At 40.8% G+C, this 18,044-nt stretch overlaps 1 protein-coding gene across 1 annotated transcript; it reads left to right on the forward strand.

The window, feature by feature from the left end:
• Positions 1 to 272: 272 nt before the first annotated feature.
• On the forward strand, positions 273 to 17,406 carry LOC144692030 (scavenger receptor cysteine-rich type 1 protein M130-like). The gene is made up of 5 exons (XM_078560587.1): positions 273 to 308; positions 8,486 to 8,627; positions 13,824 to 13,856; positions 14,560 to 14,874; positions 17,369 to 17,406. Exons 1-5 carry the CDS (start codon positions 273 to 275, stop codon positions 17,404 to 17,406), a joined length of 564 nt encoding a protein of 187 aa, XP_078416713.1.
• Positions 17,407 to 18,044: the final 638 nt, after the last annotated feature.

Below are 18,044 nucleotides of genomic sequence, written 5' to 3' on the forward strand. Positions count from 1 at the left end.
TAAAGCACAAAACCTGTATGCTTTATCATCATACTCTATCAGATTATGTAATTCATGGAAATATAGCAGCCCTCTCTGCCTCGAAACCACATATGTAAACTACTCAGTATTTTCTATATTCTCGCCTCCAGGTACTTACCAAGTTAATCACCTCATACCTTCGTGTCATTGGCAAACTTTGAAATCGTGTGTTTGCAGTCAATTATCTGCCATTACTACATACTAGTAAAAGCAGGCGATTAACGTTGATATGTTAATTGGTTAGCGAGGTGATGGCGGATTGGGAGTTATCGTACGTGGAAAGCTTGGTCAGACTTGTGGAGGATCCCATTTGGAATAATGAGAGATGATTTTATTTTTACACTTGAAAGGTCCTGATGGAGATTGACATGGTGACGGCTGTATGGATGTTTCGACTCGTGGAACAGTCTAGAACTGGATCGCAGGGCTTAAAAGCTAAGTTTCCTCCCACTTCAGTCGCGGGTGAGAAGAATTTTTTCTCAGGTGATCTTGAAACTTTGAATGTCTCTTGTCCAAAGAGCAGTGACAGCAGGGCCAGTGCACATTTTAAACGTGAATGTAGAAGCACACTTGATTAACAAGGGGGTCGAATTTCATCGTGGGTAGATTAAATATGGGGTTGAGGCCAAAAGAATATCAGTCATGATCTTATTGAATGGAGGAACAGGCTCTAATGGCAGAATGACCTTCTGTTGCTCCTAGTTAGTGTGTGTGGGGAATTAGTTATTGCTGACGAACGTCTGCTTGCTGCAATTTCCGTTTGAGAATGCGAGAGGGGGTAGTTCTGTGTGGAGAGAGATCTCTGTGTTTATGATGTTTCTCTGTATGGATGGTGTCTGCTGGGGCGCTAGTGTGCGTGAATGGGGAGAAGTCCTCTCTGTGGAGCAAGGCTGCATCAGCAAGAATGGAAAATAGCGATGAAAACAGCAGTGTCCTCCTACATCTGTCTACTCACTGTCCTGTGCACGTCTTTCTCTGTTATCTTCCTCTGGCCTCATTTCATACCGGGTTCGATTTCCAAAATAAAAGCACTGCCCGAGATCTCTCAACTATTCAAATTCTGCTCCCTTGTCTCTCTAAAATTTTCATCACTTCACTATTGAGGAGCGAGGGTTACATATGACCAACAGCCATATCTCCTCCTGCTGTAGTGCAACCAATGAAACTTCACAGAGTATCATTCTAAATATACCTCAACCACCGTTATCGGAGATGAAAGCTAGTTAAATTACTTCATTTTAAGTTCAACCTATAACCTGTATTCTCGGAAAATGAAGAAGAAGATGCAAAATTGTAATTTAAAAAAAAAACTGAAAATGCCTGAAAACAACTCTGCTCGTCTGGTAGCATCTGTGGAGAGGGAAACAGAAAAAAACAAAACTGTGAGTCCAATAATTATTATTTCTTAGGAACTGGAGAGAAGTGGAATTCTGATGAGCTTAAAGCTGTTGCAAAAAAAAAGAAAGGGGTAGTGCAACAAATTAAGAGGTCAGGGATATGCCGGAGGGATGGAGAGACTACATCAGAAAGATGCAATTGAACACAGGACAAAGGGAATGACAATCACGTTGCTAAAGTTTGATACTTTTGTCTGGGCCAGATGTCGATAGTACAATCAATGTCAGCACTGTCTGAAACAAAATAAATGGTTCGCAGAAAATGGCAGAATAAACACGCCCGCTCTGTCGCGAGACAACCAAGTCTGCTTCCGGTCTCCGCAATGAAAACGAGACTGCATCGTGAGCAGCGAATACAGTAGAATACATTGACTGAAGTACTAGTAAATCGCTGCTTGACCTGGAGGGATTGCTTGAGGCTTTGAAGGCCAAGGGGGATGAGGTAAAGGTGCAGATGTTACAGCTCATTCGATTGCAAGTGAGAGTGCCCTGTAAAGGCAATAAAGTGTTGGGGTAGATAGTGGATTGAACCAAGGTGTCACAGAGGGAACTGTTTCATTGTAATTCTGACAGGCTAGTGAGGGGGCGATGTGTTTGCTGCTGGTATCATGCTACAATTCGTGGAAGAGGCGTAGGCTGCTGAGGTGGTGAATGAGTTCGTGGTGAACCACGTCCTAGTTTCAGAAAAGATGTGTGCAGAAGTGCTGGATATGCGTCGGATACTGTTCAGGGGCCAACGAGCAGGGTTTGCTGGGCTGGGGAAGAAGGGAGGATTCTCCGGATGTTAATTGTGAAAGATAACATAATCAGATCTGCGGAAGGCAAGAAATTTTGGAATATTAGAGACTCCTTACCGAAATAATGATGTGAAGATTTATAACCCAGAAGTTTGTGGAAATCAGTGGGTTTGCAAAAAATGTTTGTGGACTGCCTAATGTCAGCAATTGAGACAGGAAAGTCACGCATTGGAGGTATCGGAGAAGGATCGTGTGATGGTGAAAAAAAGTTTATAATTGGAAGAAAACTTGCTGAATTATATTTGTCTCCAGACATTCAGGCAAAAGCATGATTTTGCACCAAAACAGACTTCGATGTTCCAGAAAAAAAAAGAATGAACCCTGTGAGTGGGCCTAAGTCGGACTATATTCTGGAATGTCGAACATGACCACACACAAAAAAGGCATATGTAACTGGGGTCCATGCTGGCAGCCATACCCACACCGATGTGAGTGCAAATGTCACATGAGAAAAAAGTTTTTTCACGCAGTGAGTAGTTGGGGTTTGGAATGCCATGCCTGGAATCGTGGTGGAGGCAGGTTCAATAGAGGCATTCAAAATGCCACTGGATGATTATTTAAATTGAAACAAATGTGCAGGGCTTCAGGGAAAAGGCAGGAGATTGACACGGATTTAAAATGTCCAGCGAGCTGATGTAGACGCGATGTGCCTAATGCCGCCCTTCTACACCTTTACCGTTCTTTGATTCTGTGATTCTTATTTTGCGGAAGTAAAATAAAAACAAGTTAATGTTTGTTTCCTCAATGAGAGAACGAGTTGTGCTAAGCTGTGGTGTGTGGTTGTGGATGAGGAATGTCCGGGCCTATGTTCATTAAACAAACCGAGAGCCCTCAACACGCCCATGTGGAGTAGGGAGGTTTAGAGGGATTGGATGTACATAGTGAAGAGTGCCGATCAGGGCAATGTAACTGGAAAGTTTTGAGGTGATGTAGGGGATCTTAATAATCACAAAGTTAGGTAGGATGTTTAAGCACAGTAGGGGGAAAAATAAAGCCTAATATGAAGAAATAATTCCATTGGGGTAGGCACTGGTGGAGACAATGGGTATAATAGGAAAGTCCTTTTTGGGAGTATATATATAAAGTTGGTACAAGTGGGCTGCAGAGTTGGGGCACCATGAGGCTGGAGACTTTAGAGGGAAGGTCTACTTTGGAGTTGACATCAGTCGCAGGCTTGCAAACTATAGCTTGATGTTTGTTGATGGGGTTTTGTTCCAGATGTGGTGCAGAAGAAGTGTCTGAGTTTAGATCCACAGACTCTGCAAGGTAGAGGACGGTGTGCCAGACAACATGCGCACCAAATTGAGTTTATCAACTTTGCTTTTTTGTACATTGTATCAATGTCAATGACTGAACACACAGTCACACAGAACTAGATGTTGATGAAGACTGTGATTCTGAGCCAAGCTCATAGAAAAGCCAAAGCTAATTTATCTGCCGTTATGACTCTATAGTGACACTCGGCCATTAACTGGCATAATGACTTATAAACTGACATTGTGAATATAAAGTAACCAGAACGATGGAAAATTAGTAATCACCTCAAAGTGACCCATTGTCTTCAATCCTGAGCAATAATAACATATTTACTCACTTTTAGCAAAACAAACAAAAACCAAGAGATTATCCGTGTCGCAAAGGATTTGAGGAGTTAGAAATCGACGCCTTGCAGATACACTGTCCCAATGATTAGCAAGTAATCATGTGAATTTAAGCCGTTCGATTACCTCCAAACTAGCGATGAGATATTATATACCCAACTGTCATTTAACTAACTCGCTACCCATAAACTCCCTCACTCCTCCAAAAGGACAAGCTCCCCACAAGTCAACCCTCGTCCAACCTATAAAATAACATTAACATCGACCAGTCCAAAAACTACCACTCTCGGCCTAACAACGCAAAAAGTCAACAAAGCCTCTGTCTGATGTGTTGAAATAGAAGATGAAGCAGCAATGATAAAAACAAGCTGTACTGACGCAACTCCCATGTTGGGGCCCTGCAATATTCGCCAATAATCTGACGGAACACCCGTGAACTGATACTACGCCTGTTAACTTACTGAGCGCCATAAACCTATGGGCAATGGCAGACCGATACAAAAACAACAATATCTAACCGTACCACTGTCTATGTAGTTAATCGTGTATTCATTTAATATAAAAAAAAACTGAAAAGCAATGCACTATCAATTAACTGAACTATTCCAATAAAGCGAATACTCTCTAATTAGAAACGTATGTAAAATTACATGACACATTGAGCTTATTGAAAATGCAGGCACAGTAACATGGTGAAGTAGCATTGAGTATTCAAGTAGCGCTCATAAAGAAATATCAATAATGAAGTAATTCAACCACTGGTTTAACCTGAACTTAACCATTAACTGTATGAGCTTCCTGATTAAACCTTACTCAATTTCAGTAGATTGACTCACATCAATCAGCTGGGTGTATGAATGCCCGACATCAGGAAATTGAATCATCAACTACCAATTCAAAAAACAGGCGAAAACTGTGTGAACACAGGCAAGGTCGTTGCACGGCCTTCGCCGGAAGGCCGGGGACGAGGGTGGGCCAAATTCAAACCGGTTTGAACATGAGGCAGAGGCATTGCGTGGCCTTCGAATGGAGGCCCGGGATTATTTGGGACTAATGTGAAAATGGTTCGCACATTAGCTTAATTCATTAACTGGCTTTAAATAATGGCTCGGGATGATTTGGGACTAAAAAATAAAACTTCCATTGTCGGTAGAGCGCATGATTTTTGTACTAAACACCTACTTTGAATCTGCCTGTGCTGGAGAGTAGAATTTTCCTAACTGGTAGAGAGAACAAATTGGCGACCTTGAATTTGAAACACATTCACATATTGGATATAGGTAAACTCCAGGCATTAATCAAAGCAGCAAAATCAACTGGCCGAAAATCTGCCAGGGGGACAGAAAGCAGGGAGCGATACTGAATGGTCGTTGATTTTACATGAAGCATCAGTCCAATACTGCCCCGAACGTGTATGTGTTAGGGGTACTTTCTCACATTTAGGCATTACAGTCATCATCAGAAGTGAAACATTAAATTCTTCAGCACTGTATATAAGCAGTGATCAAGCAAGACAGCAAATAACAAATTAAATCTTGCATTGGCGTTTGCTATGTGATACATTTTGAGGTAAATTGACAGTTGGCAAAATATAATTTATATAAACCGAGACATTGCAAATAATATATAAAAATAAGTATCCCTTGCTGATTCAACATCAATAAAATGACTCGAAGCACACGACTGTTTAAAAAATAGAACCTGCTACAAGAATTTTACCTCACCTGCTACAACAATCACCTCAACTTACAAATATTCATTTTACTGATTACCAAGCAACTGATTTCGAAATCCTCACTTAACAAAGTTACCACGACCCATCAATTCATCCCTCGCTAATAAACGAGTACAATGTAGAAATGGTAACCAAGTGCTCTGAAACTGACCTAGCATCTCAGAAATTCTCCAGTGTTTATCACTTTTCATATTAACAAACCATCCATTACAATGTAAAGTGATACACTGCAGACTGGCCAAAAACCATTCAAAATATTCAGCACCCAAACAAAAAGAGGCATACTCGTTATCCGAGGTAATTTTTAGCCCTCATCGAAATCCTATCCGTAAAGTGCTGCCCCTGGACTGCTCTGGGGAGTTTGGCTACACCGAATCATTTATTTTATTCAGCAGAAATCCTGCCCGCCAGTAGCTTGAAGGCGGAGTTGTTGAGGAGGGTGACGTTAGGGAGGGATTTGGAGGCGCGGTGGGAGCGGTGATAAATGCCGACATGCCGGTTGTAGACTTTCACAGCCTTAGCAATGACAATAGTCGATTAAAGCCGCCAAACTAGACGTATTGTTTGTTGCACACGCCAGACTGTCTCGACAGTTTACCGACATCTTATTCCATGAACAACTATTAATGACACTGGTTTGGACTATTTGCAGGTGACATTCTGTCATGTTTTTCCCGTGAATTGGTGCCGGTACCCAGATATACTGCCACGACTCATTGGCCTGGACATGTTCAATGTTCACAAGCCTTATGTCAATATTGTAAGGGAGCAGCGACGAAGTTGCTGTGCAGACATCACCACAACGCCAGGTGTTTCCTGTCAGTTCTGCACAACAACAAAACATACAGCGAGTGCTCTGTGAATCTGCTCACTACGAGCTGCTGTGGGATTACACACAGACATTTTCGGTAGTAATTACTCATCTTAAAGTAAAAACACATTTCATGTCGCAACAAATATCCCTGTTGGCTCTACTTCTCTCCAAGACTAGCGCTGATTAATGGAAAAACATTTATTCAAATGATTGGCAATATTTCCCAAAGAAGGTGCAAGTACATTTCGGCAGTTTATAGAGAATAATTTAGGAGCGGCATAGATCCGACTGGGTAAATTGTGAAAACCATCCAAGAAATAATGGTGGTCTCTACACTTCTGTTATTGGTGATAATGGAAATCAAGCAACTGCCCTTGAAATGAAGCATTTCCTATAAGTTTAACAACAATGGGCACCAATAATTTAGAAGTCAATGGAGATGAAGCCGGTTTTCAGTTTTCAGGTTATTTCATTCTCAATAGTTAGCTAAACCGCCAAGTTTAGCTGCTTGAATTTCTAATGTTTTCACTATCACCCTATTTGGAATCTCCGCCAAATTCTCCTCCACAAATTTGACAAATTAAACTCGATATGGGACTGCAGACAACCCACTGAAATATATAAGTAGTAGCCACAAAATAATCAAGAGCAAACACACAGTGTCATCAATATACACAGAATTACTTATCTGCAAAGCTTTAAACTGGGTCCTTCGGCCTTGGACCTGAGGAAGAGAGTTTGTAAATAGATGTTTGCGTTGATTGTGTCTTCGCTATCCTATGGTGAAAAGGCCTCTCGATTAAGTGTCCCAGTGTGAAAAGCATTTATTTAATTGTTTAACACGTTTAATAAATGTAAGAATTAAGCTGCAGTCTGTCTAACATTGAAACCTGTAAACCACACGCTCCCCAGCTCAAACACAGATTATAATCAGGATGCAGAAAATACATCACACTAATCTTAAAAATTAGAACCTTAAAGCTGTCAAACATAACCGAATAGCTCTCATGAGGCTCCTGAGTTGGCCACTCTGATTTTGATTTTAGAATAATAATGATAAATGAGTACATAAACACTTTGTTGTTCCTTACATTCTTTGTTACAGTCTGAAGGAATGTTCTTCTTTTTATACCCGACTTCTAGCTGGAAAGAAAAATCATATTTTTTTCTTGCAATGCCTGTTGAATTTCAAGTGAATTTCATATCTCATCCCAAAGCCATCAGTAACGAATAGAGTTAACGATTCATGTTGAAATGACCTTCCATGTGGTTGGGAACTGGTTGAAATGACAGGTCATCTAGACATGAAACGATAACCGTTTCTTTCCGGAGTTGATGCATCACTGGCTGTACATTCTAGCGTTCTGTTTTGTTTGTATTTTACATCAACAGCCTCACATTTTTTCCCCCTGTTTTTTGTACTGAACAGGAAAGCCATGTAATAGGAGCAAAGAAACAGAGAGACAGTTAGAGAGTCTGGTGGTTAGAAAGACAGAGACTGAGTTAGAGAGAGTAAGCCAGGAATAAGGCAGATACAGAGAAACACAAACATTCATACAGACACACACACAAACACACATAAAGAGATATATCTCAGGGAGAGTGGGGAAAAGTATTCCAATTAGCTTTTGTGTCATTAACTGGATGTTATGAACTTAAATAAATTGACAACATTGTTATTGAACAGAAATTTAATCACACAGAAGCTGACTAAGATCTGGAATACACCATAAAACATAATGGTGTAATGATATTCCACAGGATTCTTTAGAAGGCAATTGGACATGTGCTTTAAGAGAACTCATTTGCAAATGTATATAGGGATAACAGCAGTTGTGACACAGCAGGTGTAAGAGCCCACTGCTTTGTAAGTTCCTGCTGTAAATTTCAATGATTGAATGATCTGATACAGTGTTGTTGACTCATTTCCTTTCCATTCTAACAGGAAAAGGCGGTGGATGGGCCCTCGGTTCGTTTTATCCATTAATGGGCAAGTTCATTCTCATTGGTCTGTTACCAGACGGCACTCTAGAGCTCTCACATGATAATATCTCTATGTTATTTGGAAGGAAGAGTCAACTCTGTTCAAACTGTTTTCAAACACTTAATTGCCGCCTCAGCCGGGTTTTCGGAAGGTGTTCGAAGGAGAACCCGGCATCTGTGTACAGCATTCGGTTAAAGCTCAATTCCCAGCGCAGGATCCCAGTGCCGGGAAGATGCTGCGGTCCTTTCTGACTCTAACTGCACTGCAACTTCTGAAATGTAAGTTTTTAAAATTAATATTATCCTGTTCTACATTGCGGCTTCCACTGTTATTCAACAATGAATCTTATCAATACAGATATTGATATTTACTGCAGAAAACATTGAGCTATTTTGTAAGGTAAATTTTGGATTTGTATTCAAATATTAACACGTTTGCCCATTGTGTAATGGGATATTGCTGCATAATAATACGCAGGTCGAAGGACGCTCGCTACCTGAAAGGCCGGTGAATGCAGGAACCCTCATCACGTTTAAAACATATTCGGTTGCGCATTTAAATTATGGTAGCGCACAAAACAAGCGGCCAAAACTGGAAAGTGGGACTAGGCGGTATCCGATTTTTCGACCCGCGCAGGCCCATTCAACCGAAGGCTCTAATTCTGAGCCTCAAATTGCTATGGCTTTACCCGTGTGCATAGGTCCCTGTTCTCTATCAGCGTTCACCTGAATTCCCTTAACCGGCTGGCTAGTTTGGAGTTGAAAACATTCCCAACTGAGACAGTTGTACAAATATAAAACAGATGGATTTGCCGAGAGAGAATAGTCCAGTCTGGGCTTTATTTATTGAACACGGACTTTTTTACATTTATTTCTGCGCTTCATTAAGATCGTATGAACTGAGGATTGATGAGTCGAGTTTATTTGCCGAAATTTTATCCAGTTAATATTTTAGGCATTTCAATTGATTTAAAAATATATGATTTTGAATCATATTTGAAAGGTTTTGCACCTGGTTGGTGATTGTTTTAAATGTGATATTTAGGTCAGAACGATTTAAATCCGAAAGAGAACAGAAATAACACAGCAGCTGAATTTACTGAGTCCCCTGCTACTCTTCCTCACACACAGCTTATTAAGATTAACACTCAGATCAGACAATTTCAGCAGAGCTGGTACGACGTCGAAAGCCGTCACTGTTAGAATATCATGGAGCGGAGTCCTGGTTTATGTCAATTAACTGAGTATGAAACTGCACCTACTAACGTGTGAGCCTCCACACATAGTACTCTCAGGGGTATTTCTCAGTCGACGTTCCGCGTGAATTATGTGTGATATAGGGGCAAACAGTAAAGCATGCATAACAGTTGGTTCTGCCTTCGAGTGTTTTGCAAGTTCGATAAATAGTTTATATTGAAATAAGAAGAAGGAGCACAATTAATATTATAATGTTTTCTTTTGGCGATTAATTGCATTCTCCAAATATATAGTTACTGCAACTTCTTTAACTCATGGGAAATGGTACTTATCAATGTTCTTGCTTAATTTGTTAATACATCCTTCCAAGTTATGACCACATTGTATGAAGTTTAAAATTCCCATTGAACTATTTGTTTTCACGGGTTATGTGATAAGTACGTTGGCTCAAATTTATTCCGAATTCTCATTGTTTTTCAAGGTCCCATGTGCTGTTTAATGAGGTATCGAGACTTGTGCCTTTACTTCCTTCCACCAGCCTGATATTATTGTTCAGTTTTATGTCGATGCCTTGGTTGAAATTTGTTGCTGCTTCCAGTGCGTGTCTTCATTTACAATTCTAAATCTCTTATTTGAAATAGGAAATGCTGCCTTAGTGACAGGGAAACCCCGCTGCATTCTTGTCAGGTGCACGGTAAAAGGCACATGGCTCTCTCAATCAGTTTCTAATTATTTAGAAATAAATGACTGACACTAAACTCCAGGCATAGTAATTTATTTGAGGAACATGTCTTCTAAATCAAAGAACTGCTGGATGCATGTATTATATATTGCTCCGGAAAATATTTTCACAAATCCCGGAATGAACAAAATTCTTTGTCGAAAATTGGAATATTTTTCCTTAAATTGGTAATTAATTTGGGATGAAATAGTTAATTTAATTGTGTTGAATTCTGAGCTAGTAGTCTCTTTGCTCATTTGTTTCATTTTAAATCCGCCAAGTTCAAAAGGCCAAATGTTGACCATTGCTTTTGGTGGCCGTTATCTGGGCTAACATGTTTTACTTATTTCCAATTGCAACTGAGACTTGGATGTCAAAAGGTCTAAAGTGACCATAGTCCCAGCAGTTTGCTTTTATCTTGACCTCTGCCCCTCTTGTACAGAAACCGCAGACTGAACATGCAATTCGAACCTGGTTATTTAAATTTAGTGGATAAGGAGCGTAAAACGTCGCTGTTAGAAAGGAGCGGATCAAATTCTGGAATGTAAATTAACTCAATGAGTACAGAATCCTGGTCAGGGCAGCACTCACTGGTGAATGAACCAATGCAGATTTCCAGTAACTGACTTTCCTCAGAAGAAATGCGGTCAAACCTACTTGTGATACTTTGAAATAAGAAACATGCAAATGCTTTATTCAGCAGTAGAGTGTTGGACACGATTTTTGAATAGAGTATAATAAAATATTAATCATTGTCAGCATCAACATTGCTTTAATTATCTGTTACCATATGTATAATTATTAACTGCAATCTACAAACAATAAATTAGCTAAAAACGTTCTTATATTTACGTATTTGCTCAGAATTTTGTTTAGCTTTTACTTTCATCAATATTATGGCTGTTTGATATGAAGTTGTATTTTCTGCTTCGCTCATTTTCTATGTACAGATTCACGAAATTATCAAGTTTTCTCCGCCTCCTTCCACGTTCCCGATAACTTTTAAGTAGAGTTAAGGGGATCTCTGGATTTTTTTTTTTAATTACTTTGCATCGGGGCGAGGATTATTTTTCTTTTGCTGCTTTGTCAGTAAAAAGAACTAAAATAAATTGTGTTTTACTGTCAGGGAATAAATTCGAGAATAGTTATCAGATACATTTTTCATTTACCGAAATATATTTACATTGGCTATTTAATTTAATTCTTAAAAAAAGTAATATTTTTAAAAGTTTAAATTCTAAAATTCTAATTGTGTCGCTAATTTAACGAACATTCCCTGCACAGCGCAGAAAGGAGACAGAAGACAAAATTAATATTATTCAGAATCATTTTCACAAACCAAGCGCAGATCAGGTTTAAATCCCCAAAAGAGGGCCAATGTTGTTAAAATTTAAAATGCGTGCGATTAGATGGAGCGAGATTTGAAATTGTTTAGTTACATTGTGGAAATGTCATTGAGTGCATATTATGGACTGTATTATTTTCCGTTCATTCGACATCAAACAGGGAAATTAATTTATCCAATTCTATTAATAACTGTGACATCTAAATATTAACTTGCATCTGCTTAACATAAACTTTGAATACCTGAACAAATAGATATCACATTTCGATTTAATCCAGAATACATCTCCAAAAACGAGGCAGTTAGTTTTAATTTCTCCCCTGCGGCTCTTGCACAGGCAAAGCAGAGTCGATTGCAAATCTTTTTAATCCCAGAGTATATATATTATTGCGCCCAGCGTGGGACTCGAACTCACGACCCTGAAATTAAGTGTCTCATGCTCTACCGACTGAGCTAGCCGGTATTCTTTCCAGTTATCAACAGTCACAGATTGCAACTCTTTCGAGTACAATCACAGTTCTTGGTTTCCGGGAGTGGGACATGAACCCACAACCCTCTGATTCAAAGGCGAGGGTGCTATGAACTGAGCCACAGCTCCTATCTATTGCTGTACCACCAAGAGTGACTGCTCCGTAACTATTCAAACTCTTTCGAGTTATCAACAGTCACAACTCTTTCGAGTACAATCACAGTTCTTGGTTTTCCGGGAGTGGGACATGAACCCACAACCCTCTGATTCAAAGGCGAGGGTGCTATGAACTGAGCCGGTATCCCAGAGTGCTAGAAGCAGAGCGCATTTACTCTTGGAGAAGCATGAATCCCATTCTGGGATGTAAGGTCAATGACTGACTGTACCAACCATGTTAAAGTTGCAGTTACTGTCAACTGAACCCTTGCACATATTTTTCAAACATATGTTTATCAGTGGTAGAGCTTTGTGACTGTTGTGTGCTTTCATGAGCTGAACGATTTCAAATACTATTTTCAACTTTGGAATGATGGACAATGACTTTTTTTTTTCAAATTTAAATTGTAAATTGCGATCGATCAACGTTGGTTGTGATAGGATAATTATGGTAAAATGAGTATTAATTGCACGCTGATAGGTGAGGAGAGCATATGATTTCACATTTTACCGGGAATTAACCTGTAAACATGCTTGATTATTTGTATCTTTTTGGGGGCCTGAAATCTGTTTTAATTAAATCACTTTCCTAAGGCAGAAATTTATGTGTATATTATTTTTGTGAACCTGAATGTTTGTCAGCCTGTTCCACATGCTTCATATGTTTTTATAATAGATCATGTTGTAGCTAATGAGATATCAGATCTCAACTCTCAAACTTGCATTCCTTTATGTCGCTTTGTATCAGGCTTTAGGTCGCATTTATATCTTGTGCACCTTGTACATGAGGTACTTAAAGAGGACATGTTTGGGCTGACGCTCAAGGGGGTTGCTATGAACTTGCTGGTGCGCAACTTGTTGAGTATTGTTGCGACTTCCATTACCCAGACAATCACAGACAATTCCAACAAACTCCTGAGTAATATTTTCTAGGTAGGTGCACGCTTTGTGCAGGACTGGCAGAAATCATGTAAGGGGTTGCAGAAATCCAACTGAGGGTGGGAATCAATGTAAGATGTTCTATAACACGTCAAACAGGGAATATAGAGATACCAGGATATCCTCCTGGTTAAAATAAAAACCCGAGCCAATTTTGGAAAATGTTAACGCAAAGTCAATGGTGTGAAACCAACAAATGGAAAGTGACCAATAAACATGCAGGCCACCATGTCTTCGAGCACCGAGCGTGAGTGAGGTAAACATACCATCGATAGTATGTTAGAGGGACTTTAGATGGTGAGAAGGTGATCTGTGCAATGGGGTATTCTCGGGATCTCCTGGGTAAACGTTGACCAGTTAATAACATGAACTTGCTCCTGAGCCTGTACTGGATGCTTCATTAGGAGTGGAAAACAGATGAAATCACAAACCGCTGGATTATTTCTTCCTAAAAGCGACGGTAAATCTACCTTCAGATAATGATGGAAACGTGGGTGTTTGTTGAATTTTTTTATCATAAAGTTCCTGAAAACATTGTGTTCAAAAAATGACAAAATATTCTCGCAGTTGCTTTGAACAAATAACGTTTCTGGCCGTTTCATCGTCCTCTTAACCCATGAAACTTTAATTCTCAACATTTCATTTCAGGCAGAACTGGGAGCAGTCAGGCTGATCCATCAGGTAATAACTCTTAATTTTCATATTATCTGATATTTTCCTGTCCAATCTACGTGAATTAAAACTAACTGTAGGAGAAAATTGCGGTACCGATTTGATCATTGATTAACTCGCTCTCCATGTGCCTGTCAGGGAGGAATGGGATTTTTCCTGCACTCTGACAATGAACATATTTAAACACTGTTGAGGGACAATTGCTGCCTAATGCAGAGCGACCATGACTTGGGTCCCGGAGATGGGAATGTCAATCACCACTGATACTGCTGCCGATCCCATCCAGACAGAGATAGAGGTTACATGACGTTCCAGTTCCGGTGGGCGGGGTAGGGAAGGGCTGGCTTGGAGAAGGAGATTGCATTTGTGCTCTGGTGCTCTGAATGGACCTCAGTCTCCGCCAGTCAGTGAGTTCGCTGTTATAGTCACGTCCATCTCCTGATCTCCGGGGACTGGATATATTCTGAACGTATCGACCAACTGCCCCAGAAGGGGCATCTCTCCCACTTATAACCGGCTCGTTTAAAGGGTTGAATACAATTATACCCTTGTGTTTGAGAGGTTTTATTTTTAAATCGGGATTCAATGGGAGATTGGGCACAGGCCAATATTCCAAATTCTTCTGCTCTGAACTGCAGAAAGTGGAGACCGGTTAGCTGGGTCTCGCGGATTTAATGGATTGTAATTCTGCGCTTATTATTGTATTTTACAGAGGCGGTGAAACTGAGACTGGCGAATGGGGGCAGTCGGTGCGCAGGAAGATTGGAGATTCACTACAGGGGACAGTGGGGGACTGTGTATGGTAACAGTTGGGACCTGCAGGACGCCGCCGTTGTGTGTCGGGAGCTGGGCTGCGGGACCGCGGACTCTGCACCGGGCCGGGCTCACTTTGGGGAAGGCTCCGGGCCCATTGTGACGCAGAATGTTCAGTGCAGCGGGAACGAGGCCGCCCTGCGAGACTGTAAATCATATTCCTGGGGTCACTATTCCTGGCCACACGACAATGATGCCAGCGCGATCTGCTCAGGTACAAATATTTCTTCTGCTTCTCATCGCCCGCCGGGTCTGATTTTTTCCCCCTGGAATAAAGGTGGAGATGTTATTTTCGGACAGCCGATTTCTGAAGAATGAGACTTAGGGCAGGATATTCCACTTGGAGTTAATGTTATATTCAATCAGAGTCATTGTGTGTCATAAATTCATGTCAATAATTGTGTTAATTTAAAAAAAAAATAAGCTCACACCGGAATGGCAGGTTGCACCCCGCTTTATATCACTGCTGGCTTCTTGCTGTGAGGTGACCCGGACCATCCGAGGATAGGGAAGAATGTCCGGAAAATCCCGCACGCATTCTACCCTCTCCCTCGCCACTCGCCCGGATGGTTCGGGATGCTCTTGGGGGAATGAATGAGAGCGATTGCAGAGTCCAGTTGTTCAGTTGCCCGGCTGTTAGATCATTGATTTATGTTCTCCCTCCCTGTATAAATTCCCTGGTGTAACGACCCTGGGGAGAACATCGGAGCGCGCACGTGTCTTTCATTCAGCTCCATTGCGGAGTCTCCCAGAGAGCAGGGGAATTCCCCAGATGAAGTTGAAACTTCCCGGGCTGTTCACACATAGTTCAAGGCGCCAATACTTCCGCAGGGGCCGCATGCTCATCTCTGCCATTCCTTAGGTTTCCGAGAGTCACTAGTACGGAATATTTGGGCTGATATTTTACAGGTTGTTAAACGGGAATTGGGGAGGAAGGTTTCTGTGCGTAGGGAGAGTCTAAGTCATGGGGCAGCACGGGTCTAATCTGCAAACAGATTCCCGATGTTAACTGCACAGTCCACTCGTTTCAATATGTAATTTATATTGAGATCGGAAGAAGTGCTGCATTTCAAACAAATATGTTAAGTGCAGTGCACGGCACAATTGCAGTGAATAATCTTAACAGCGTTATAGTACTGGAAGAAAGGGGAAAGTTCACCATCACCGCACCCAAGAAATCCGACCACATGGACCTAACCTGGCCATCCTCAGAACAGATTCATTAGCAATTTAACACTTTGTAGGATTTTGTTGCAAAGGGCAGCAATTATAAAACTGAATCAGTCTTTTAAAACTAAACTCAATGGAGATTAAACGGAAACTGCATTTTCTAAGTTACTGATCGATGTCGAACTTTTTTCAACTGCTTCAGTCATGTCTTTCTTAACGTTATATGTTCAGGAGACGAGTTGTTTGGTCATGACTACTCAGTGCACGGCTCCATTCGCAATTCATCAAATTAGGAAGCAGCCCAGGAGCACACAGAGCAAATCCTGCACAACATCCATGCCTCAAATGATAAATGACAATTAATAAGTGCACCACACGGGTGTCTGCAAACGGCTAACGACAGCAAAGAATGAGAGATTCCAATTAACATTCAATTGCTTTACTATCAAACAGTCCATCACCATCTTAAACTCCGGGAAAACCGTTGACTGAACTTTCATTTGCAATACCGAATGCCAATGCTGTGGCGTCTTCAGCAGGCCAGAGGCTGAATGTTTTGTGAGTTTCGGTCTTCAACTGTCTCACCAGAGTTTCTTATTTCCCGAATCATTGCTCATTGTGGAAACTGCACTTGACCTGTATAGGCGCTGCTGAGGCACTGTTCAGGAGACTTCCCATCCCCAGACGAAGTTTTCTCTTTGACTGGGTGTTTAATCACCGCCATCAACCACCATTGTCTTCCTCAGTGGGGTAATAAGACTGATTTCTTAATTATGTGCAGGGGGAACGGCAGCCCCTCTAAAAACATTCTCTTCTCCATCTCTCAAAGAAACGGCCTTCTTCTCGCTGGTTCAAATTCCATGAACTCCCAATCTAACAGCAATGTGGTAGCCCGTTCACCACACACAAGGCAGCTTATTTTATGAAACACAAAATAATCTTCTCAAGCAAACTTGGATGGACACTTAATACAGGTCGTGTTAGCGAAGTTCACATCTGTAAATCTGTTGGAAACATTACACAGAATCACACATTTTCGACGATAAAGCTACTTACTCCATAGGACAACCGGTCAATCTCAGGGTTAATGATCTAATCGAGCCTGCCCCGCTCCCCAACCAATTTACCCTCCCGCCAAATCAACACCACGTTTTCTATCTCCATCAATATAACGTGAGGTTCCATTCTCCCCCATCTGTTCATCAGTCATAAATAAATCCATGTCAACCACCTCATCTTCTGTGGCCAGGAGTTCCACATTCTAACAACCGTTTGGTAAAAAAACATTTCTTCTGAATGCATTTGCAAATTTTAGTAGTTTTTTTATGTTTGCAAGTTTGGCCATAGACCACAGTTAACGATCATCTATCCTGTCAATTCGTTCAATCGTCATAAAGATCTTTATCATTTCAGTGTTCGGGCTACCTTCCCTAGTGAAAACAAATGTACCCAAGCAATTAATTTCATTTCCCCCGACCTTCCTCGTAGAACTGTCAAAATCCAATTAAATAACTTTCAACTTTTCTCGCATCTCTTAGAATTTGACTGCCCCGTTGCGACGGTGCCGTGGGTGTAAATGGCGGTGAGCTATTCAAATGTCCATTGACTTCGGCGGGACTATAATATGCCAGGAGCGCAAGAGTGGGCTGACCGAAATATAATGAAACTATCAAGATTTTTAATTTCTTCCCTCCAAAAATGAAGGCCGAGACTGAGATCCATCCGATGGCGCATCTAACTAATTTGCACTTTCATTTTCCAATGAATACTTGAGCTCTGAATTAATTCTAACAAAAGTACTGCATTGCCCTTCACTATTATAACATTCATTTGCAAACTAAGTGCACATTTTGTGAATTTATTGCATTTACTGTTTATTCTGTCCCTGTAAGTACCTCCTCACAGATTTCCTGAGTTTCAACTGAGCTTCGAATTTGACTTCACAGACTAATTTTGAACTGTTTCCTGTGGATAATCTGTTTCTGTAAACGGTAAACAATATTGTTCCTGGCATCCGTCCTGCTGGAACACAATGTACTACCTTTGTACTGGTCTGAATATCTACCCTCAATCCCTAATCATTGATTTCTGTTTGCTATGCAGTTTGGAATTAATTCTGCTCGCTGTCCGCTAGCTCCACATCGTCTCTCACGGAATTAGCTTGTTTTTTTTCTCTCTATTGCACGACAGTACAGAAAATCTACTGTTAAATGT

This window comes from Cetorhinus maximus, chromosome 16 (assembly GCF_964194155.1).
Source record: "Cetorhinus maximus chromosome 16, sCetMax3.hap1.1, whole genome shotgun sequence".
NCBI lineage: Eukaryota > Metazoa > Chordata > Chondrichthyes > Lamniformes > Cetorhinidae > Cetorhinus > Cetorhinus maximus.